Source organism: Bos mutus, chromosome 21, assembly GCF_027580195.1.
Source record: "Bos mutus isolate GX-2022 chromosome 21, NWIPB_WYAK_1.1, whole genome shotgun sequence".
In the NCBI taxonomy this organism is placed as follows: domain Eukaryota; kingdom Metazoa; phylum Chordata; class Mammalia; order Artiodactyla; family Bovidae; genus Bos; species Bos mutus.
Genome location: NC_091637.1, coordinates 39,231,193 through 39,256,873, shown reverse-complemented (window position 1 = coordinate 39,256,873; position 25,681 = coordinate 39,231,193). Strand labels below are relative to the sequence as shown.

The following is a 25,681-nucleotide window of genomic DNA, read 5'->3' as shown; positions in this document are numbered from 1 at the left end:
AAATAATCTATTGAATAGATACATTGAATCTAATTTTTCTCTTTCCTACCTCTCATATATTTGAGTATAATAATCCTGAAGGTAGAAGAAGGGGAAAACATGACATTAATTTATCACAGCTAGATGTTTGGAATGAATTCACAATGTGAGGTTTACAATAAGGCAACACTATTAGAATTAAAGATCATGAGTAAAGTAAAATAACTCTCAATGCAAATGTAAAATGTGTAATATAAAATAGAATACATGTATAAACTAAAATTTTTAATTAAATATTATTTATAAAGTATTACTGCTTTTATAAAATCTTTTGCTTTTAATGACTAGCTTCCATTAATTATATAAGAACTCTCTAGGCAGTTTGAGTCAGAAAATTTTTGTCTTGATCTCCAAATGGCATTTCCTCCCAGACTTCAAAATAACTCATATTCACCCCATGGATATGTCATCAATCTGTAATGTGTGAATGGACACTATTCTTTCCTATATTTGACCAAATGTTTCATTTCCTGAAAATTAGATTACTTAAATGCAACAAACAGATGGCCACAAAGTCCTGTAATAGCTTACTCTGCCATGAAATTTATTATCCAAATCTATGAGCTAGGCCTGAGAAGTTAACAAAAGTTCTTTCTGAACACGACTGTGCCATAGTTAATGTTATAATCATCAAATCATTTTAAGTTAATTAATTTACTTTAGGAAAATTTTGAAAAGCTATTTCATAGTTTCTATAAAAAGTTAAAATTGTGAACAAGTCATATCAGCTACTTTGGTTAAAGCTCATCTTAGAGTTGACCTTAAGGTATTAAAAAGGCAATATGAATGATACATGATACAAAATAGTAACTTTAATTTTTTTTTCCCTCTCTTATAGTCTTCAGATATCTTCTCTAGGCTAAATAAATTAACTTCTCATCAGGATAGAGACTTTTGTTAATGAAGACATGATTCTGTATATTCTGCTTACTTTTGTTATTGTTGAATGTAAAAGCAAGTTAGGTCATTTGATTGAGTCCAAAAGCATACAGCTTTTGAGTAGGCATCTGTGATGGCTTTGTCTCAACCATACATAATGAACTCAAGAAGTATCAACTTACTACATATCAGCTATGCAGAAAAAATAAAGTCATTTTGCTATTGGAAAGGTTTTTCAGCTACCATTCAATATATTCTTTAGCAGACCTGTAAAACGTAAAGGTTTTGGTGAAAGATCAAGGACCAAGTGCAATGAATGTAGGAGCTGAAACTTTTCCAAGACATATTTCTTTTACCAGTTTGCATTCAGGTGACCTTTAATTCAATGAATTCATTGAATATATTTTATTTCCTAAAATATATACCTAAGTATATTCAAAGTCCTTTACCAAGAAATAGCCAAATTTTCCTTGATCTTTTACATAAAGAAGCTATTAGAGGACATTTATACAGTCCTTCAGAGTCCACGGGGAAATCATTGACAGAAAACAATCTCATTAATTCATTTTCTACTTTTGGTCTAGAACATTCTGGAAAAATACAAATTAAATAAGCACATATTAAAGTCCCATCTGATGTCTAAGGCAGAGAGCAGAATTGCAGAGTAGTGGATGGGGTTCTCATCCAGCGAGGCAGGTTCTCATCATGGGAGCTACTGCCAACCACAACGTATGTCCGTGTTGAGTCAATGCCAGGCTCTCTGCGCTGAGGAGTAGCGTGGAGCACAGTGACAGTTCCAGATTCACTCACGTCCCCTCTGCTGCTCACCACCCAGCATCTGTCCGTGAGGTCTGAAGACCGAGCCATTTCAGGTTTCAATAATTTGTGAACATTTCATTTTGCATTTAATTTTATGGCTAAGATTTTTTCCCTTGGAATAAAGGATTTATTTTCTTCCCTGTGTTCAGCTGTTAACACATTTAAGTCAGTCCATGTTTTTTTCTTTCAGTAATTTTTATTCAAGATGTATGTTTTTTCCCCATTTTTCATTGAAATATTAATGGAATATATAATACTTCTTTTAATTTTTGGATTTTTTTGTTGTGTGCAGGGGAAAAAAAATAAAGGTCAAATGATCAAAGGCTTTTGTTGACGACCCCAGACCAACATTCAGAGTTAAGCATCATTACAAGGGCCCAACTAATGTTAAGAGTAATTTTACTTGACATGTGTGACAATTAACATGTCAAGCCAAATGCAGCCTATCATTATTGGCCATTAGTTTATTGTGGAAATATTTATTGAGTGCTTGAGAACTATGAAGCACTACCACATAGCGTGATGTCCTGAACAAAACAGAGGCTCAATAATATTTGCTGTTTTCATGGGGATCTTTACTCTTGTGTAAGAGCTTTTGTAGCAAACGAGAGCAGCCTCCGAGAGCACGGCAGCAGCTCCAAAAGCACTGATTAATGTGCTTCATCAGTGCAGTCAGATGCACTCCATGAACGTATTTCATCTTGTCTACATTAAATTTCTACTAAGTGTGTACGGATGGCCTAGTAAACTTATTTAGGACAGTATGCTTAATATTGGAGATGATCCTAAGAAACTACAGATTTTTCAATATGATATTCTAATTAAAACCTAATTAGCAATTCACTGTGCTGGAATTTTGATTTATAGCATAGAAAAAAATACTCACTGTGCACAGAAAGTCAAGATGTATTTTTTGGAGACATTAGAATTTCAAAAATATAAGGCAGCACATGTGGAATTTAGAGGTGTTAAAAATCTAAAGTGTGGGTTTCTCCATAGCTTTAAGCTTGAACAGTTTTGTATAATCAGTGAGCTTGCCAAACAGTATCAAAAACTCATTTTCTTCAAGTGCTTTATTTATCTTTAATAGAACCTTCATCACCCTGGTGTTGTAAATTTGGAGTGTATGTTTGAGACGCCTGAAAGAGTGTTTGTTGTTATGGAAAAACTCCATGGAGACATGCTGGAGATGATCTTGTCAAGTGAAAAGGGCAGGTTGCCAGAGCATATAACGAAGTTTTTAATTACTCAGGTAAGAAATCAATTAGAGTCAGGAAATAAAAAAGGTAATATTTAATATCAGGTGTTATCACTATTTAACTAGAGCTTTCTAGGCCTGTTGTTTAGACCCTACCTCCAGAGTCTGAACTACACTAAAAAAAAAAAACGTGGAATGGCTTATTTTATTATCTAATTTATATCTGTAGTAGTCAGGGTTTAGGATAGTACCAAATGAATAATGTATATGCAGGCACAGGTATTAAAACTGCTCATGAAATTTTAAAATGCACAGTGGCTGAGTCCTGAATCTTTGAAAATATTCAGGAATGTGTAGCCTGTTAGATATTATTGAATTCTTTTATCTTTACCTGTTTCGGTTGCCATCTAGTTACCATAATATAGTACTTTTTCCAATAAAGTTTCCTTAGAAACATGCTGGCTTATTTCAGGGTCTGAAGCATAAAGAAATGTCACTGTTCATTTTGAGTTTTCTCTTGACCCTCTAAATTTATGTCCTAGTAGAGAACATTTTGAACCGACCTTTTAGATTAAAATAAGCTGATGTTGATGATTTTCTCCTTTATAGATACTTGTGGCTTTGCGACATCTACACTTTAAAAATATTGTTCATTGTGACCTCAAACCAGAAAACGTGTTGCTAGCATCCGCTGATCCTTTCCCTCAGGCAAGTATGAAAGCCTCTCAGCAAAAAGGCTGCCGAGAGCATCACTGGCTCCCTTGCTGCATTCTGTCACCCTTTCTCCTCAAAACTTTGCCTGTCTGTCTTCATCCATTTGTTACCTTCTTGTACTATGGGGACTGCCTCTGTCATTCTGCATCTCAGTTCAGCCTGCCTTTATAATATAATGCACACCAGGCCTCTCATCCTGCTTCTGCTGCCGTGGTGTGGACATCCTGGGGAACCGGCAGCACTAGGTCAGTGCTGGGAGCACTGGCCTGAGAGGGAGACAACTTCAGAGTCCCAGGGATGCTGCCAGCTCTCTAATGTTAGGCAGGGTATTGCAGTTCAGTGTTGTTCCCAGGGATGAAGACAGAAGTTTCTTCTTTTCCTCAACTCAGAGAATGCAAAACAACTGATCTCTTTCCAGATACCCTCGTGTGTGAAGTGACCTGACCAAGGTGGCTGTTCTGTGTTGCTTCCATGATGCCCTCAGATCCTGGCTACCTTTCCATGCAGAGCTAATTTTGAGGATATTGTGAATGATGGCGTGTGCTTATCCTTCAGCCTTTACATATAATAAGTCCTTGAGTTAAATCCATCACTTTGCATGATGTTTTCCTGCCTTGTAAAACAGAATAACCTACTTTTATGTATACATATTTTCACATTTGTCTCTCAGTTCTAGGAGGAGAAAGGGAAAATGTTTAGATGATATTTTTATGAATAAAAATATGCTTTTGTGTCTTTTCATGAATTGCTATCCTCAAAGTACATAAAATGGAAAATAGCTGTTAGTTCTACCATGAGAAATCCATACAATATATATAAAGTATTATAGTTGTTTTTTAGCTGTTGTGGACCAAGACAGACTGATATACAAATTAGTGACCTGACTGTATCTTCAAACCATTATTATCAACAGGTGAAACTTTGTGATTTTGGTTTTGCCCGGATCATTGGAGAGAAGTCTTTCCGGAGGTCAGTGGTGGGTACCCCAGCTTACCTGGCTCCTGAAGTTCTAAGGAACAAGGGCTATAATCGCTCTCTAGACATGTGGTCTGTTGGGGTCATCATCTATGTAAGCTTAAGTGGCACGTTCCCATTTAATGAAGATGAGGACATTCACGACCAAATCCAGAATGCAGCTTTCATGTATCCACCGAATCCTTGGAAGGAAATCTCTCACGAAGGTAATATCTCCTATTCAGAAGTGATAATGATTTCCTCATTAAGTGTTACATTATTGATTCGGTCATGAAATTTAAATTGATAAATGCTCATGGCAAATTGCCCACCAGAGTAGGGGCACAAACTGATTGAGGTGGGTTGAGAAGTAAAGGAAATGGAGACAAAAATATCTACTGGTGAAACTTACATATAGAGAAATTAAGAAATAAAAATTAAGAGGTAAATGAAATAAAGAGAAACTGTTCATCATTGGTTATTTCCTAAGAACTTATGAATATTTATACATAGATACAATGGCAATACTTGATCTTTACTAACAGTAATCTTTGATTTACTATATGCCTATTTATGTTTTAAGCACTTTTAACTTACAATGGACACAAGAACCTTATGATACTGATATTTTAGTTATCACATTACATATATTAGTATACCGAGTTCTTTGTATACCGTTTTCCTGTATGTGGCTTTAGAGCATGTATATAATATTTTATTTAGTCATTTCCCTAGTGTTATACTTTAGATTATTTCTGTTTATTCAGTGTTAGATAATTTCATGTATAATTTCTTATATATATCCTGATGATTTTTTAGGGTAGATTACCTTGGCAGTGTTTCATTATTTAAAATTAAGTTCTCCTTAATAAATATTTACTTCTTAAAGGGAGAGTGATAGATAGTTTAAAAAGAAGTGGTGGGCCCAGTCAGGCTAGAGAAAATGGCTCACTGCATGCTTCACAAAGGAGTTCTTCATTAACATGCTTTGGAGTTTATTTAATTCTCACCCCAAAAAATCCTTAAGATAGATTTTACTATTATATCTAGATTTCAGGCAAGGACATTGAGGCAAAAGGAGTGAACCCCCACCAAAATCACAAAGCTGGTAAATGGCAGAGCCAGGATTTATGCTCAGATGGTCTGAACATCCATTCTTTAACCCTTAGTCATGCTTCCTTTTTAGTTTTCAGGCAACATCTAGTTCTACGTTTGTTGAGACTTTTTAACCACTTGAAAAGGCAAATGCATTCATAGATAAATATCTGCTTGATACCTGTTATTACACATGGTGGTATAGAAATTGGAAAAAAGCATGTATAAACTGCCTGGATAATTAGTTCTTAGACTACTGTTCATTGTAAATGGCACAGTCCATCCATTATCAAAGCTTTGAGTTACTATTGGCTGCAACTTTCTTTAAATTTTATTGAAAGATAGTTGATTTACAATGTTGTGTTAATTTCTTCTATGTAGTAAAGTGACTCACTTTCATTATATATTTTTTCATATTATTTTCCATTATAATTGTCACAGGATATTGAATATAGCTCTCTGAGCTACACAGTAGGACCCTGTTTATCCATCGTATATATAATAGTTTGCCTCTCCTAATGCCAAACTCCCATTCCTTCCTTCCCCTACTTTCCTTCCACCTTGGCAACCACAGTTCTGTTCTCTGTATCTGTGAGTCTGTTATTGTTTCACAGATACGTTGATTTCTATCATGTTTTAGATTCCACATATAAGTGATCATCATACGGTATTTGTCTTTCTCTGACTTACTTCACTTAGTGTGATCATTTCTGTGTCTGTCCATGTTTCTATAAGAGGCATTATTGCATTCTTTTTGATGGCTGAGTAATAGTCCATTGTATGTATACTTATCTTCTTTATCCATTTATCTGTTGATGGACATTTAGGTTGCTTCCACGTCTTGGCTATTGTAAATAGTGCTGCTCTTAACATAGGCGTGCATATATCTTCTTGAATAATAGTTTTGTCTGGGTATATACACAGGAGTAGGTTGCTGGATCATATGGCAACTCTGTTTTTAGTTTTTTGAGGAACCTCCATAATGCTCTCCACAGTGGCCACACCAGTTTACATTCCCACCACAGTGTAGGAAGGTTCCCCTTTCTCCATATCGTCTCCAGCATTTATTATTTATAGACTTTTTTGATGATGACCATTCCGACTGCTACCTCACTGTAGTTTTGACTTTGACTAACATTGTCTAATTAGCTGAAATTATAGCTAGGTGGATATATCTTAATGGAATCTTTGACCTTCAAAAGAATTACCATGTAGCTGAAAGACTAATGAAATATATTTAGGATAAGTCAACAGAGGCAAAAAGGGAAGTGTAATTCTTTTTCTTATCCAGGAGGCAGAAAAGAGGGAATTGTCAAATAACCTTGTGACCTGAACTTGCCGGGGAACATTACCTTTAAATGCAATTAACATTATGTTTGATACCTGTAATCTAGAAATCCAGTAAAAATAAATCGATGTTGTTAACCACAGCACAAATGTGAAATATCTCTACAGCCAGTCGGACATTTTCCTGTTCTGCAGGAATATTTGGAAAATTAGGAAAATAGCCTTCACATTAAAATGTTTTTTCCTTGGAGTAGTAGAGTACTTTGCTTGAAGAAGTGGAACAAATCATGCCTGGTCTCTGGTATCATGTAAATATGCTGGCCTTCTATGTGGATGTAATCTTCTTAGCTATAGGCTGTAAATGTTTAATTATCACTTGTATTAGAAAGCAAAAGAATGGATATCAACAGCTCAAGGAACTTTTGCTGGGAAACTACAATATACATGTGTAAGTAATGTGAAAGTAAAAGACAAAACATAAAATATCTTTCAAACAACGTGAAAGTTTATAGGGGAGATGAGTTATATGAACTTGGGAAAATGATCATATATTTTCTTGAATTGTTAGCTTGGTATAAAATCAGGGTCTCCAAGTTCAGAGGAGAAGGAATCACTATGGACTTGACTAGTCAGAATTGAATTTTCAGAGGAGATGGAACTTAGGCCAGTCAGTAAAGAATGAAGAGATACAGCATTGCACAAAAGAGAATTACATGGGCTAATTCAAGAAGCATTTATATTTGACCAGAAAGAATACATTTTACTTGGCTATAGAAATGTCTAAGCACTAAAAATTTCCTGCCACTCAAAATGATATGGTAACCAGCTCATGTAGAATCTTGTTCTTGTAAATGACTCAAGTATCAGTTTGCACATTTATTGTCCTTTCTTCTCAGCATCTTTTTCCAGCTCATTTCCACATTTGAGGCACAGGAGTTGTACTGTTTGCTAACAGAAGCCCTGACAGCAAATGAGTTATCTACCTGCTGGTATACAACCAGAAGTAATATTGAATATAAAGAAAAGCTGGCCAAATTATGTCATAATATTAACTGAGGTGTTACAACAGTAATTATTGGCTTAGATTCTATTCCATTATCTTGTTGGGAACAAATACTTTCCAGATTAGGTATAATCACAGGGCCAGTACCAAATAATATTAAGCACGTAGGATCTGATGAGTACACAAGCAAACTAGGATCTGGCAAAGAGTGGTCACAGCTGATATTACAATATACTGCAAACCACACCAGAACCAGCAAAAATTCAAAATCAAGGAAGTAAAAATCTAGGCACCTCAGTGACTCTAATAAATCAGAGGTAAGGATCAGCAGTGAAGTAGTTTTGAGATGTTGTACTTCCTGCCATTCTAATTAGCTATCACTTACCTCTTTGGGCTTCAGTTTCTCATCTGTAAAACAGAGTAATGATTCCTGCCCATGTAATGAAGTTGTAATAGAGACTGAAAGAGATAAAGGATGTGAAAGGCATTTATAGAATGCAGGTGTGGGGTGAGCCAAGGACTTGGATCTAGGAAAAGGATAGCAGAACAGTAAGCTACGCAGTTGCGCTGGCGGGTAACCAAGAATTGATTGTATAATTTTAGAAATTATATGCAAACTTCTGTGTGCATTTCCCAAGTGTTCTTCAGTCATACTGTTAGTTGTACTTTTTATTTCTTGGCATGAAAAAGCAAAAGATAGAAGAAAGTTGTAAGGTCTTTGCAGCATACATAGACGGGTCAGAATGAGAAAATTCCTTTATCATGCTTTTTTCTCTGTTAATATAGACATGGATTCAATACAGTACTATATATTGGTGTGTTTGAGCTCTTATTGTGCTATTTGATCCTCACAGCAGTCCTCTAATAAGCATTTTAGTCTCTGTATTAGTGAGAAACTGAAAAGGTTAAATGACTTGCCTAAGGTCACAGAGTGGCGTGGACTTGAAGTCATTGATTGTCGTTTTTTTTCTTTCTTAGACAATTGATTTCTGTTTATTTACTGTTTTATTTTGGCTGCACTGGGTCTCTGTGACACTGGCGGGCTTAGTCACCTGTGGCATGTGATGTTTTAGTTCCCTGACCAGGGATTGAACTGCATTCCCTGTATTGGAAGACAGATTCTTAACCACTGTACTGCCAGGGAAGTCCCTGTTTCCATTCTTTATAGCTCACCGTTTTGCACACCAAAGGGTGCTTGTTTCTAATGTCTTGATATTTAAGAACCTATAGGCGTTCCCTTGTGGCTCAGACAGTAAAGAATTGAGAGAGTCATTTCCTAGGCAGGTTGATAAGGAGTCTAGAGGTCCCCAAGGAGAGAGGGGTCTGGAATTCTCAAGGAGGAAGAAAGGACAAACTTTTTTTTCCTTCTCTACATTTCCTTAGGATTATATAACAATAATGTATCCTGCCTGAGGACAGTCTCTGGATTAAGGACAGTCTCTGGATTAAACCTTCTGGCTAATTCTGTTATCTTAAAGTGTAAATTATGGAAATAGACCTAGTCTTTACGTGGGAGAACTGGGTTCGATCCCTGGGTTGGGAAGATCTCCTGGAGAAGAAAATGGCACCCCACTCCAGTATTCTTGCCTGGAAAATCCCATGGACGGAGGAACCTGGTAGGCTACAATCCATGGGATCGCAAAGAGCTGACACGACTAAGCGACATTTACTTTTACTTTACAAGGATTATATAACAATAATGTATCCTGCCTGAGGACAGTCTCTGGATTAAACCTTCTGGCTAATTCTGTTATCCTAAAATGTAAATTATGGGAGTAGGTCTGGTGAGGTCTTTTCAACCTCCAGACATTCTTTGGATTCATTGGAGAGTATATAATTTCATTGATAACACTAGCAAGTGGGTACTCTTTCTGCACCCTTCTGATGCCTATGTCAGAAGCTTTCTCTATCTCCTTTATTAATAAAAGTTTATTACGCTAAAACTCTGAGCGATCAAGCCTCGTCTCTGGCCCCCGATTGAATTCTTCTCCTCCGGGGGCCAAGAATCCCGGTGTCTTCGTGTGATTCAACAACAACCTTTCAGAATCTGCCTGCAGTGCGAGAGACCTAGGTTCGATCCCTGGGTCAGGAAGATCCCCTGGAGAAGGGAATGGCAACTTACTCCAGCATTCTGTCTGGAGAATTCCTTGGACAGAAGAGCTTAGCAGGATACAGTACATGGAGTTGTAAAGAGCCAGATGCAACTGAGCGACTAACACTTTTAATTTCAAGGAATATTTTAAACTTATTAATTATTTATGCTATTATAATAAGTTGAGTACCAGCATTATAGAGATACTCTTACCAATAATATATCAGTGAATTAATCAGGATTTGTGTGCAAATAGTATAAACTTATCTCTCACTAACTTAGATAATTTATTGACTCACACAGTGGGGTAGGTCCAGAAGGTGAGCCCCATTCATCTGGAACCTGTGGTTCAAGTGACACATTTCTCCATCTCTCACTCTGCTTTACCTTACGGTGTCTTCCTTCTCAGGTAGACTTTTCATGTGGTGCAAAGTGATCTCCCAGCAGCTCCAGGCTAACATGCTACCCATTGTATATGACTCAGAATGGAAGCATAATTATCTCAGTAGCTGTAGATTCTCTGAAAGGGGCACTGATTGGCTGTGCTTAATCCCGTAATACCCTGGGAACAATCACATTGTCACCGCAGGAGCCAGGCTCTGATTGGCCGTGTGGATGATGGAGAGCCCCTCCAGGTTGGAGAGAGGTAGTTCCTGCAGTGAAAAGATACTAGGCTGAAAACAAACACAAAAGCATTAACAGGCGTCCACTATAAAAATAGATTTTTTTGTGCAAATTAAAGTGTGCTTTGAAAACTAAGAAAAAAAATTTTTGAGGAAAACCTAACACAGCAAATATTACAGGTAAATTGGTGATAGTAAAATTAATTAAATTTTGAAAGAAAAAGATCACTGATCTTCTGTAACATTTGCCTTGTAGCCAAGCACTGCTTAACACACTTTACATATATGAACTTAGTTGTCCCAAGCCTTTGAGTAGATACTATAATTGTTTTCATTTTAAAGATGAGGCAGTGTGGACATAGAGGGTTAAGTGGCTTCCCTTAGTGGGCTAGGTTGCAAATCCTATCAGCCTGCTCCAAGCTAGATGCTCTTACCCACTGCATTTATAGCTACTTGATTATCCTTCTAATAGGTTTAGCCATGCTGTCACATTAAAATCTTAATATGCTTTCCCTAGCTTAGAGCTAATACAGCAACATAATTTTTACTAATGTCTAAAAAGACAGGGAAAAGCGATCCTGTAGTGACAAAGACCTGAATTGAGAACTCTCCCACTCAGCATCTTGGTGACCTCATCCAAGTTACTTACTCTCTAAGGTCTCAGTTTTCTTGTTTGAAATATGGTGATACAAGTTCCTAATTCACTAGGTTAATTGTTAAATGAAATTGCACTGGCAAGTAGTTAGCAGAGTGATTGACATAACTATATTACCTTAAATGTATCGAACACTGTCTATTTCAATCGCTTTACATGATCAATCGATCTGTGTATATGCACATATATATATTTATTTGTTTATGCACATACATATATAATTACACATGTAACTAAACACATATATTTAATTATAGTTACATATATAACCAAATATTTATATAAATTGTATATAGCTAAACAAATATAGTCAACTACTTGTGGCTCATATGGTAAAGAATCTGTCTGCAAGGTGAGAGACCTGGGTTCCATCTCTGGGTCAGGAAGATCCCCTGGAAAAGGAAAGGGCAACCCACTCTAGTATTCTTGGCTGGAGAATTTCATGACAGAGGAGCCTGGTGGGTTACAGTCCACAGGGATGCAAAGAGTCAGGCACAACTGAGTGACTTAACACTTTCACTTCCATATAAATATAACTAAATAAGAACGTATATATATGGAATTTAGAAAGATGGTAATGATGACCCTATATGTGAGACAGCAAAAGAGACACAGATGTAAAGAACAGACTTCTGGACTCTTGGGAGAAGGCGAGGGTGGGATGATTTGAGAGAATAGCATTGAAACATGTATACTACTGTATGTGAAATAGATCGCCAGTCCAGGTTCAATGCCTGAGACAGGGTGCTCAGGGCCAGTGCACTGGGATGACCCTGAGGGATGGGATGGGGAGAAAGGTGGGAGGGGGGTTCAGGATGGGGGACACATGAGCACCCATGGCTGATTCATGTGAATGTATGGCAAAAACGACTACAATATTGTAAAGTAATTAGCCTCAATTGAAATAAATAAATAAATTTACAAACAAAAGAATGCATATATACAATAAAACACTCCAGAATGAATCATATGATTACAGATTATTGCACAAGAGGAGACTTCAGGTAATCATGGAAAGAGAGGAGTTCAAGAACATTTCTGTTCCTTTTAGGGCGGTGTTGTGAGTTGCACTTTAATCATTGTGAGCATTTGACCTTTACTGTACGATGTGCTCTTCTGTTGCTCAGTTGTGTCCAACTCTTTGCAGCCCCATGGATGGTAGCGCGCCAGGCTCCTCTGTCCATGGGATTTTCCAGGCAAGAATACTGGACTGGGTTGCCATTTCCTACTCAGGGAATTTTCCCAACCCAGGTACGGAAGCCGTGTTTCTTGCACCTCCTGTATAGGCATGCAGATTCTTTATCACTGCACCAGTTGGGAAGCTTATCCAATACCACTTGTCAGTAAGTAGACATAGCCTCATTCTCACCCCCAGCTTTAATCTTGTACTAGGTTAAGCTTAGTCCTCAGCACATAGAGGCTATGACCTTGCTCAGTTCCTTGAAAGGACTCTGCACCTATTTTAAAGTAGTTGCTTGATTAGCAAATTTACTTTGTCTTATGGAAAGGACAGCCCATTATCACTTACACATTTTTTAAATTGTTTTTGTTGTCCAGTCGTTGTCATGTCCAACTCTTTGCGACCCCATGGACTGCAACACACCAGGCCTCCCTGTCCCTTACGGTCTCCTGGAGTTCGCCCTAGTTCATGTCCATTGAATTGATGATGCTAGCCATCCTTTGCCTCCCTCTTCTCCTTTTGCCTTCAGTCATTCCCAGCATCAGGGTCTTTGTCAATGAGCTGGCTATTCACATCAGGTGACCAAAATATTGGAGCTTGAGCTTCAGCATCAGTAATCAGATGAATTTAAAAAGGATTACACCTTACTATGGGGTCGTGCAGAGTCGGACACAACTGAAGCGACTTAGCAGCAGCAGCAGCACCTTACTTGATCATGTTCCCATATGCCATTTCTTTCATTGCATTTTTAGCATTGCCACAGGAGCAAGAGTTAGGCCAGGCTATCCTCCCTGTTTGTCATATCTGGTGCATAATAAGAGTGACTTGGGTGGATACTGCCAAAAAGAAACCCAGAAAATTGCAAGCAACACTTGCAATAAGAAATAGGGACCAAGGATATAGAGCTTAGAATCAGGAAATGGAAAAACTAGCTAATGGTCAGAAAAATAGGAATATTCACAAGTAGGCAAGGTAGGGGTTTACTAAAAATTTTGCCAAAGAACCTCCTTGATTATGGCTCATTTTAAACTACCTGTAATTGTCTAGTTCTGAGCCTATAGCAGACATATTTTAAGTTTGGCATGTCAAGAGGAGCTAGTTAATAATGAAGATTCCCAGACTGCACCCCTATAAACTGCCATCTTGCTCTGAGAATGAAAGAAGCCCATGAAACACACTTTCTAAAACACTGCTCAGATCTCCTAAAAGACATGACGGCTGACAGCGCTCTAAAAAATGTTTAGTAGGTTTCTAATGTTCAAATTTAGATAAATTAAAAGTTTCTCTCATTTGTAACATTTTTTGTATTCACGTCATTTTCTTTATCAGATATTTAATATCAGGATATATAATTTGTTCCAAATGTTGAATGTATTTCAACATAAACTTCCATGATAATAGTAAGAAAAATTAGTAAGGAAAAGCTTCTTGATAAGCTTCCACTGTCAAGACTAAAGGAGAAAAAACACCCCAGGAAATGCAAAAAGTTGTACAATAGTTATGTGTAATAAAGAAGAAACTAACTTGTGTCAAGATTTTGAGCAATGAAAGAAATATAAGGAAAGAGAATCCTTTTAATACTTGAAAATTTTCTTTTGAGTGGACATAGGTGTAGAAATTTGATGCTACAGAATGTAGGTTTATAGGTTATAGGCTATAGGGGACATGAGATGTAATCATATAATTCATAATTGTTATATATAAATTGTTCCACATATTGTTTATTAGTTTTAAATTTTAGAAAACCCTTAGACCATGCATGTCTAACTTCATGATACTTCTGTGATGTGAATGTGTGTGCTCAGTCACTTGTGTCTGAGTGTCTGACTCCTTGCTATCCCATGGACTATACAGTCCATGGAATTCTCCAGGCCAGAATACTGGAGTGGGTAGCCTTTCCCTTCTCCAGGGGATATTCCCAACTCAGGGATCAAACCTAGGTCTCTCACATTGCGGTCAGATTCTTTACCAGCTGAGCCACAAGGAAAGCCCAAGAATACTAGGGTAGCCTATCCCTTCGCCAGCGGATCTTCCCAACCCAGGAATCAAACCGGGGTCTGCTGCATTGCAGGAGGATTCTTTACCACCTGGGCTATCAGGCAAGTATGAAGGTCAAATGAATTCTCCTTTCTGCATTCCTTCAGCTGGTCAAGATCCTAACACATGCAATTTAAGTTATTCTGTTTTATAAATGACTTTATTATACAGCTTTGTTTACCCTTGAGTGTATTCTCAGAATAAGAAGCGAGGTGACACTGGTAACCATGTGAAGTGGATTATATAGCTAATGAGGTGAAATATAATTTGCCTCAGTGCAAGTCATCTTACCAGGAGAATGATGACAAACCTGCAGTGATAGGAAAGCCTCTGTTAGAGTAAAAATGCATTTCCATCATCAGATTGAATTGATGTGTTCAATTAGAGACACACAGTAAATTTGAGGAAGGTTAGTAATAGACCATGACGATCACCAGATAAATTACTATTTTTTCCTTCTGAGTTTTGATATTCCTTTATATGCCATTAGGGAGGCAAGCAGGCAGTAATCAACACAGAGGCAACCTCGGAAATTGTCTCACAACGAGCTCACGACCCCTGCAGACAGGGATCATTTTCTGTGCTCGCAGGTGAAGCCTGAAGAAGCACCTATTCTCAACTCACCTGCTGTGTTGTCACTGCTCAGCTTCAGAGTCACATGGTTAGTTGGTGTAATCAAGAATTAAGATCAGACATAAAGCCTTGACGTATGTGATAAGGAAGAAAAGAAAGGAAATGTCCTTGCATTAATCCTATAACTTGTCTTTAATTCAAAATTATCAACCTGTGATGGTGCGCCCGTGACACAGGTTTTTTCCACTGTGTGATCTGACAGTCTCAATGGTAATATTTCTTCTGCATCTTTCCCCTGATAAGCACAGCTATAGTTTATTCTTCCATTTGGTCTCAGTCCTCTGCTGACATTTATGTTCAGTCCAGAATATATGGCATCCCAAGGCATAGAATGGCTATAATAATATACCACTAAATTTATCCAAGCATCTAAATTTTATTTTAAAAGCATTTTTTTTTTTTTGCCATTCAGTGTGGTAAATTCAAATAAAATTGTTCACAAGTGTGTTTTTCCCCCAGAAATTGGAGATGAAAAATACAGCCAGTACAAACACAAAGCAAAGCTAAATAAAAGCCTAGCGCCATTACCACATGGTATGTTTTCAAAATCCAACAGCGTTCCAGAACGCTAAGCACTTAAGTTGGAAGTAGCACTTTGCCATGAAAAGGAACCAGCTGTAGGTCCCTCTTTCACTACATATTGTTCAAAACAAAAAATAACCCCATTGAAAATAAGCCTCGGGTAGATGAGACCGAGAAATCCAATGGTATGAGAAACAAAAGAAAGACAATTGTCATTTAAAAATTAAACTGTGTTTGTAACAGTTTATGAGGCTTGCAGATCCAGCAAGCCTGCTGAATATTAATGAATAGATTGATTTGTCAACATATTAGCACCACTGTCAGACGTAACAGCATGGAGGAGATGCGAGGGGACAAGGCGGTGAACTACTTAAAACTGCCTGACTGGGTACAACGAGCTTCTATCCTGATTGATCAACTAAAGTAAAGGATGTGGGTCAGGACTTCCACTGGGTGTTAACACTTTAAACAACCTCTATTAGATATTCTGGAATTACTTGTGTTTAATTTTCTTTAAAAACAGTCTGCTTTTTGTTCACTAATAAGAAACTTAAAAATTTTGAGCCAAAGGTATACAATGGCTTAAATAATATCTGCTTAGTAGACTGCATTTTTAAATATATGTATGTTTATATAATATAATTTTACATAGTATATATATATATATATATTATTTATAAACATATTTCAAATTCCAAATTAATATCTTAAAAGGTGTCCTACCAGGAAAGGAACCATTTGATAACAAATAAAATATAATTAATGAGGTTTTTCTCTAACAAATGATAATTTGTAGAGAGAAACTGACCTGAAGAAGTTTTAGCAAGAACATTGGCTTTATAAATGCTCAAAATTGACTGTTTATTATGATCCAAATTGAAATGTTTTCTATGTATCCCAATCATAAAAATAAAATGTCAGTTCTGAATGTATAATACATCCTGGTTGAATTGAAATGTGACATCTAAATATATGTGGAGGTATCAGGATATAGGAACAAGAAATGTTAAATCTTCTGTAAGTTTGCTTTCTTTCACCATAACAATAATATTTCAAAATATAGAATGTTAAAAATCTTACCTTAACCCTATACTCCACAGTACCAATACACTGAGCAGTTATCCAGAATACTCCTAAGTTGCTACAGTAATAGAAAATACACAGTTGTATGAGGAGCCCTACTTTTTTTTCAGTTTGAACCTAGCACAGTGAACAAAATGTCTCTGGGTTTTTATCCACTGGTAGAAACAAGCCCAGTCCTTTCTCTAAATAAAAGCTCTTCTCAGAGGTTTGAAAACAGCCATCGTGTCAGTCCAATCTTCTCTTCTCCTGGGCAGTCAGTTTTTCCTTGAACCACCTGTTTTACATCAGTCCAAACACTCCCCTCTTTGTGTTCTTTTTAAATCAAAACTCAAAACTGATCTGACTCAAGGTTTAATGAGCCTGAAGTAACATGAATTCACCATTCCTTTATTATAAAGAACTCATTTCTTTTAGCAGGGCTTAAAATAACACTTGATTTATGGATTAAATGTAGAATCATGTTGAGTTTACTGTGCCTTTAGAATTCTGGATTTTTTCTTGTAAACATTGATAAGCCACATTCTTCAATTCTGTACATAGCCTGGGTTGTTTTTAAATTTCTTTTGTGGGGTGCATGTGTGCTCAGTTATGTCTGACTCTTTGTGACCCCATGGACTGTAGCCCACCAGGCTCCTCTGTCCATGGGATTCTCCAGGTAAGAATACTGGGGTAGGTTGCCATTGCCTTCTCCAAAGAGTCTTGCTGACACAGAGATTAAACCTATGTCTCTGGCATCTCCTGCATTAGCAGGTTGATTCTTTACCACTAGCGCCACCTGGGAAGCCCTCTTTTGTGGGGGCAGGAAGCTAAATAGAGGACTCTGTTTCATTTGTCTCTGTTAAACTTTATCTTGACAATACATCTGTATATGTATATAGTTATTTTAGAACTTATTTGTGTAATCCAACTTATTTACTCTTCCTGTTGGCATCCTCTGAGTAGAAGCTATCCTAAAACCTTTCCGTTACCTTCAGTATGTCTTCATTCCAGAATTCTGAACAAGATGGGATTGAGGACAGATACTTTTGTCTATGTATATAGCCATCTATTCCAGGGCACTTTGGGCAATATTAAACTGTTAACTGGCTACTTTTAGTGTTATTCAAAACACTAGTGTTTTCGTTATTCAAAATGCGGTGTGAGGATCCACCTGGGACTCTTAGGTTCCAACCCAGACTTATCTAATCAGAATTTCAGTATAAGATCCCTGGATTGTTCATATGCATGTAAAAGTCCAGGAAGCACTGCTTCAGCACCGTCTTTCTCAGCCAGAAAGAAATGTGAAAAGTGTTAGTCGCTAAGTTGTGTCTGACTCTTCCGCAACCCCATAACTGTAGCCCGCCAGACTGCTTTGTCCATGGAATTCTCCAGGCAAGAATGCTGGAGTGGGCAGGCATCCCCTTCTTCATGGGATCTTCCTGACACAGGGATCGAGCCCAGGTCTTCTGCATTGCAGACAGATTCTTTACCATCTGAACCACGTATTAGAAACCTTAGCTGCCTGGTGAGAAACCTGTATGCAGATCAAGAAGCAACAGTTAGATTGAGACATGGAACAACAAACTGGTTCAAACTGGAAAGGAGTATGTCAAGGCTATATATTGTCATTCTGTTTATTTAACTCATATGCAGAGTACATCATGCAAAATGCTGGGCTGGATGAAGCTAAAACTGGAGTCAAAATTGCGGGGAGAAATATCAGTAACCTCAGAAATGCAGATGATACTACCCTTATGGCAGAAAGCAAAGAGGAACTAAAGAGCCTCTTGATGAGGGTGAAAGAAAAGAGTGACAAAGCTGGCTTAAGACCCCAACATTCAGAAAACTAAGATCATAGCATTTGATCCCATCACTTCCTGGCAAATCAATGGAGAAGCAATGAAAACAGTGAGAGACTTTATTTTCTTGGGCTCCCAAATCACTGCAGATGGTGACTGCAGCCATGAAATTAAAAGAGGCTTGCTCTTTGGGAAAAAAGCTATGACAAACATAGACAACAAATTAAAAAGCAGAGATAACACTTTGCCAACAAAGGTCTATACAGTCACAGCTACGGTTGTTCCAGTGGTCATGTATGGATGTGAGAGTTGGACCATAAAGAAGGCTGAGTGCCGAAGAATCGATGCTTTTGAACTGTTGTGCTGGAGAACACTCTTGAGAGTTCCTTGGACAGCAAGGAGATCGAACCAGTCAATCTTAAAGGAAATCAACCCTGAATATCCATTGTAAGTACTGATGCTGAAGCTCCGATACTTTGTACAAGTGATGTGAAAATCTTGGTGCTGGGAAAGATTGAGGGCAAGAGAAGGGGGTGACAGAGGATGAGATGTTTGCATGGGATCATCAACTCAATGGACATGAGTTTGAACAAACTCCAGGAGATAGTGAAGGACAGGGAAGCCTGGCATGCTGCAGTCCATAGAGTCGCAAGAGTTGGATATGACTGAGCAACTGAATGAGGTTCTTCCAAAACTGCTGATACCTGGAAGTTGCTCCTCTGAAGATTTTTTAGTTTGCCTTTGACTTGAGTATCTGCATTTAAAAAAACACCCAAAAGCCAAAAATCTCTTTGAAGTGAAAATGAAAGAAAGGAAAAAAACCACCTAAAACTTCATTAGAATAATATAAGTATATTTTAATTGAGATTTTTAAATTTAGTATCAATTTGGTATCAGTTTGGGGGCTGCTGTATGCTGCATTTAAACAATTCATGATTTCCAGTATTGTTTTTCTAGTCTTTAGAAGGAAATTAAATTGAATGTGAAGCAAAGGAGTACCCAAGGATGGAGTAACCTTCTACAGAGGAGAGAACTGGGAAAGACCCGGCTTGAGTCTCTAAAGGCCTTGCACTTCATTGGATTGCAATAATTGACTCAGGAACGAGTGAGATGATGATTTCCAGCGGCCTTGTTTGCTGCTGGCAGCCTCTGGTTTCAGCCCCTGAGAGGAGAGTCCCAGTTAGTGTTGCTGGGCAACAGCTTGCTGGGTTGAGAGCTGGAATGTGAAGGGTTGCAAAACGATTTTTTAAATAAACACACAACTTACCATCAGCATGAAGCAAGCCAAAGGGAGAAGTACTGAGCCTACAGGATGACAGGCAGTGAAGCAGAATGGAAAGGGGGAAAGAAAACAAGGCGCTCAGTGGTGACCAATGATGACTCCAACACAGGAGTGATAGTTTTGATCTGGCTTCTAATTTGAAAAGCTGTACCTCACTAATCTGCAGCTGGACAGAAGACAGTATGGAAAAGCAGTTCTTTAAACTGCCTTGTCTGTACAAAACAGGTCAGCCCCAGAGGTTCACAGATAATTTCTTTTGTGCCAAATAAATGCTGTAAAATAAACATGATCTGTATTGCAGATACTCTCAGCGTTGTTCTGATTTTCTGATGGAAGCCACTGATCCTGTGATCCGTTTGTAGAGATGTGATGTCCTGCCATCCAGGAGTATTTTTAGCCAAAATATACAAACCATATGCACAGAATGCAGATATTAAAACTTAGAGCTGAGAAAATGCATATTTAAATTTCTAATTAATGTATTCAATCTACCAAATGCTATTTAGCAAGCATTTTCCTAATACATTAAATGATGCGTTTTATTTTAAATATTTATGAAATTGTGCAAAAATGAATATACAATCTGGGCAAGCTTAAAGAAGCTAAAATCTAGTAGGGAAAATGGGGAGACAGGCAGGTACCAAAATGATAAAAGATGGGAAATGCTGGACTTCTGTGGCAGTCCTGGGCCCTTTCACCTCAGAGGGCAGTTCTGTTCAGACCTGGCCCTTTCACCTCAGAGGCCCAGGTTTCATCCCAGGTCAGGGACTAAAATCCCATAGGCCAAACAGCACATTCAAAAAAATTTTTTTTTTGCAAAATGTAAGGTGACTGAGAGGGGTGACCTGAGGGACCTATTATGTCTTAAAAATATTCAGTTCCGTTCTTTTTCTGGCCTGTTCTCCAAGTTTGGGAGTCCTTTCGGTTTAGCTGTAACACGTGCCACCGTGCCTTCTACGCACTCAGAGCCTGTTGTGACGATATACGTGGTATTTACTTTGAAATGGAGAATGACTGCAATATAGATTCCACAGTTTCAGAGATGATTCTGAATTTTGACACCTGAAGAAAATAGAATCCATACAGTTAAGAGTCTGATGGAACATTTCTTTTCATATTAAGGTATGAAGCCCTTCAGCACCTGTGTACACCTTTTAATTTTATTCTTGTTCAGATACACTTGTACACCTGCCAGACAGGCTGCACAGAACTTCAGCTATCCCCACCTCTGCTCAAAGGCCATTCTGGTAAAAAAAAAGGAATGTTTGATAAATTTTTCAAATTATTTTACAGGACTTTAGGAGAAAAATAACTGTGTTAGCCAAGAACTTGTTGTAGCAAAAAAGAAACATTAGGCACCATAAAACAGATTTTCTTTGCTTTTATTTTAATTTATGGGAAACATTAATATAAATCCATGGCTAGAGACATTTTAGAAAACACAAAATGCTATACTTTTGAGAGGAGATTCTTTAAAATAAAAATAGGAACCATGCAATTGTTTAAAATTTTCCTGTGAAAAAGGAAAAGACTTCTCACATTGTGCCAATGTCGCTATTTGAGGTGCTCAGAGAGCTTGCTTTTAAGACTATTTATTAGTAATATGGAAGGAAGAGATTGAGTTTAAGGGTGAATCAGAGAACAGAGCTCTCAGGATAAGAGTAGAAAGGCTAACTCTTAGAGTAAATGGGCAGGTACAATCAGAAAGTAATTCTACTACTGTCTAAAAAGTTGATGACATATTTACTGCAAGAGAAGGAGGAACCAGCCACTGATAGGGAGGAGGGCCTCAAATTGATAAAATAAGGGAAAGAGGGTTTAAAAGGAAAAAAAATGTAACTCAAGAGAATATAGGATTTTCCTGCACATATTTGGCCCCAGACACAACAACAGCTATTCCAAATTACATCTGCTTATTGCCCCGAACTGTGGAGAATCCAGCCCTGTGTAGCAATCAACTTTACCTCATGAAAAGCAGATACTTGAGTATGTGGTGGTGTGTGTGTGCTCAGTTGCATCTGACTCTGCAGCCCTATGGACTGTAGCCTGCCAGGCTCTCTGTCCATGGGATTCACCAGCAAGAAGACTGGAGTGGTTTGCCATTTCCTACTCGAGAGGTTCAAACTCACATCTCCATTTAGGAGGCAGATTCTTTACCACTGAGCCACCTGGGAAGCCCACTGGAATAGGTACTTTTTGCTGTATCTATGGAAGGAAGTAATAGGTATCAGGAATTTGAGACTTTCTCTGCTTCCCCAAATATCTCTTTATCATGGGGCTCTATATCTTCCTGGAGCTCCAGGAAACCTGGAGTTTTCTGCTTCCTTCTAACCTTCCGCCTTGGGTGCCAGTATCCTGTTCTGACATGCCAGCCTGTCGATTTTCCTTCTGACTTCCCATTCTGCTGCAGTCCTCTTTGTCACTTCTTATTTCCCACTGCCAAACCATGGTCCCTTCCTCCTTTGCTTTGTTTTTGAAAGAAGTTCTCAGAATGGCTCAATTTTGTATCTGTCTTTCCCATTGTCTCCTTTCTCCCACCCTGCACATCCTTCAGTTTCAGAGGCAAGTCCTATCAAATTCCCTCTGGATCAGAATTCCCAGTCTTGACTTGAGTTTTGGAACTGGAGTTGAGGTCCCATTTGGAATTATTTCCCTGATGTAGGCTCTTTTGGGGGACCGCCATAGCTTCTCCAGTTTTACTAGTCTTTTTACTCCATTACTATTGGCTTCCTTCTCCTCTTAGCTCAGATCTTCACATTTGAGGCTTACACTTAACAGTCCCTGCTGGGAGCTAGTACTTGGGGAGAGGGTGGGGGATAGTGGTGTCACAGAACACTCAATAGCAACTGTAAACAATGATGTTCAGAGCAGGACATACTATATGTTGAAGAAGCTGACAGAGGTGTTCTTAGAGCCATTGTGGATAATTATATTAGTAAATCCTGAATAAATTGGGAGAGATACCAGGATACTTAGAACAGACCAGAGTTTTCTGAATTTCTAAAAGAGGGAAAGAATGGATTCTGTAATCATTCAGGAAGCAGCTTAATAGTTGTTCTTGTCTAAATCCTAGAATGAGTGATGAAAAGTTTGCAAACATTTAGAAAACTCTGGTATTAAGAAGGAAATGACTAAAAACCAGTACTAGTCAATATTAGTATACTTAGAATCTATTACCTTAGAATAATTACATTCTTTTTAAATAGTATTGACAGATTAGTAGAGTGAGTAATACCAAGGACTGATGTTTCTTAACTATAAGAAAGCATTCGGAAAAAAATCTCCCATGGTAGCCTTTAGAGAAGATAATTGCATATGGACTGAATGAGAGGAAGGAAAACATTGGGAGGAAACATTACTCATTTATCAGTGTGTTCAGATAATTTATAGGCATGGCAGTTGTGAGTTTAATCTGTCATAGAGTCATCAAGTTCTGTGTTTAAGCTTTATCCTGAAAAAAGATTCTTAGTAATTTGATTAATACGTAGCAGACAGGCTTATTCAGTTTGGAAATGGTAGAAAGGTAGAGGATTAGTCCTTTCAATGGCAGAGGATCACATCACATTCAGAATAGTCTTTGAAAGCCAAAATGTTGAACTAAAGTCAGAAAGATAGATTAGAGAGATAGATCTGTCTATATCTGCACATTTGTGTACACAGGAGTGTGGTAGAAACATAACTAAGAAGAATTTAATGTTTATTGTTGGAAATTTTTTAATTTAATTAGATTTTTACATTATCATCAGTTAATAATGACCAGTTAATGGTATGACGTGGATGCGGCATGCCACAGTATTTAAGAGCATGGGTTTGGAATCCGTTCCCCTGGGTTTCATCTTCAGCTGTTACCTGGAAACTGTCTGACCAAATTTTGTGACCTTTTGAAGTTCCAGTTTTTCCTTTTATATAAAATCGAGGTAAAATAATAACTACTTCTATATGCTTGTTATGAGGACTACCTAAGACTATGAATGTGAAATTTTTTAAAAAAGGAAAAATTTCATCCTAAGCCTTATGAATAATACCTGTGTGTTCATATCAAGTTGGCAGCTAATTGTGAGAAAAATTCTGGCCTATTGTGAACAAGAACAGCTGGTAGACATACAAGTTAGGGTGCACAGAGAAACTGGGGAGGCTGAAGGGCAGCAGAAAGAACTGCCGAGAGCAAGGGTAAAGTGAATCACAGTCCCCAGGACTTGAAGAGCTGTCACGTGGGATAGTCAAGTTCTCCATTGCATCTAAAACATAAATAGGATTAATGTGGGTAAGTTGTAAAAATGACAACTTTGGGCACAACATAGGAGAAAATAATTCTTGTCACTAGTATCATGAAATATTGACATGTGAAATAGTTGGGACCACTGGAGTTAGTCGCTAGGACTCTAACTAGTTACATTTCAGAAATGCTGAAGAAAGCACTTTTTCTTTGAGGAGGGTATTAATAAAGGTCAAAGATTTAGAATGGTGCATTTTGTCGTTTTGTATGTATGCATATTTTGCCTTTGGAATTGCCTTTGCACTTGGGAGCTTTTCAGAGCTTTATCATTAACTTTTTTATTGCCAGTGTCATTGCCAACAGTAATCCCTTAAGGAAGATTTGGTGAATAAACGGATAAGCAAATGACATACATGTGATGGATGTAGTCAATAAAGAGAATATGTTTAAAACACACACACATACACACACGCACACACACTTTAGAGTCTTTTTAAAAAATGAGCTCAGTGAAAGTATTTTGGAGGGTGCATTTAATGTTGGGTTATGTGAAACTTGATTAATGAAAAGGAAAGGATTTAGGAGTTCCAGAAATAGTGGCCAGTGGAATGGAGCTCTCAAACACTGGTGATGGGCCTATTTTCTCAGCAACATCAAGTTCCCAATATTTAACTAATATCCAACATTTAATAGTTATTTCTGCTGCCAAGAGTCACAAAATGTATTTGTAAATGCACAGACAGACACACGTGTATAGACACACACATCCTGTCTAATTCTCTCCTTGTATCCTAAAGTCTTTTCTCTTGGAGGTGCTTGTCACTGGCTTGCTGTGCAAATTCAGGTCAGCTGGGTACTGCAGCTGTAGTCGGACTTGTGATTACATGCTTCACTCAGCAGAGCAATTTTTTCATCTTCATATATTTCATTCCCTTCACACACGTCGAGTTTCTCCTCTGGCAGTACTTCCCTCCCCATTAGGCAGTGTGGTTCACTGTTGGGGCCCATTTGGGCACAAACCAGACTTTTTGTCAAGTTACTGTACTCCTACCTTCCTAATTACAGAATTCAAAGCAGAAGGAGTGAATTAATAACATGTCCTTATCCCCTGTGGCGTCCAGGGTGGTGTAATGTTGCGACATGCTTGCCGGAGCACACGCACTCTCCTTTCTCCCCTTATTCTCCATTTTTTGCTGTGTGACTTCACAGCAGCCAGAATGGAAGGTGTACTTTACTCACCAGTGAGTAAATCATGTGAATGGATGTTTTAAAGCCCAGGCCCGATACACAGTTCACTGAGAGAACTATACTTTCAAAAGCTCTCTGAGAATACATGCTTGGAATTTGAAATTGTACTAAATACTGTGTTTCCTAAGGTATCCTAGCTAAGGCAAGGGTGTAAGGGCATAGACAGCATTTAAATGTGTGTTGTTACATTTACTTTCTCCAGTGAAAAAATTCTTAGCAGTTTCATTCTGCAGTCCTTCCATGCAAGCAAATACTTTGAATATTATTATCAAGAGCTACAATTCTGGATTACCAAAAGCCTGTAGGAATCATTTCTCTTTGCCAGATAACAGAATTCTGATTCA

The 25,681-nt window shown here is 37.9% G+C and overlaps 1 protein-coding gene across 2 annotated transcripts in view; it reads left to right on the top strand.

The window, feature by feature from the left end:
* Positions 1 to 25,681, top strand: part of PRKD1 (protein kinase D1) — a 347,647-nt gene that overhangs the window by 318,361 nt on the left and 3,605 nt on the right. For both annotated transcript variants that reach the window (XM_070358662.1, XM_070358663.1), the window contains 3 exons: positions 2,828 to 2,989; positions 3,545 to 3,643; positions 4,563 to 4,830. In XM_070358662.1, the coding sequence (XP_070214763.1) occupies positions 2,828 to 2,989; positions 3,545 to 3,643; positions 4,563 to 4,830 (529 nt within the window). The remainder of the gene's footprint in view (positions 1 to 2,827; positions 2,990 to 3,544; positions 3,644 to 4,562; positions 4,831 to 25,681) is intronic.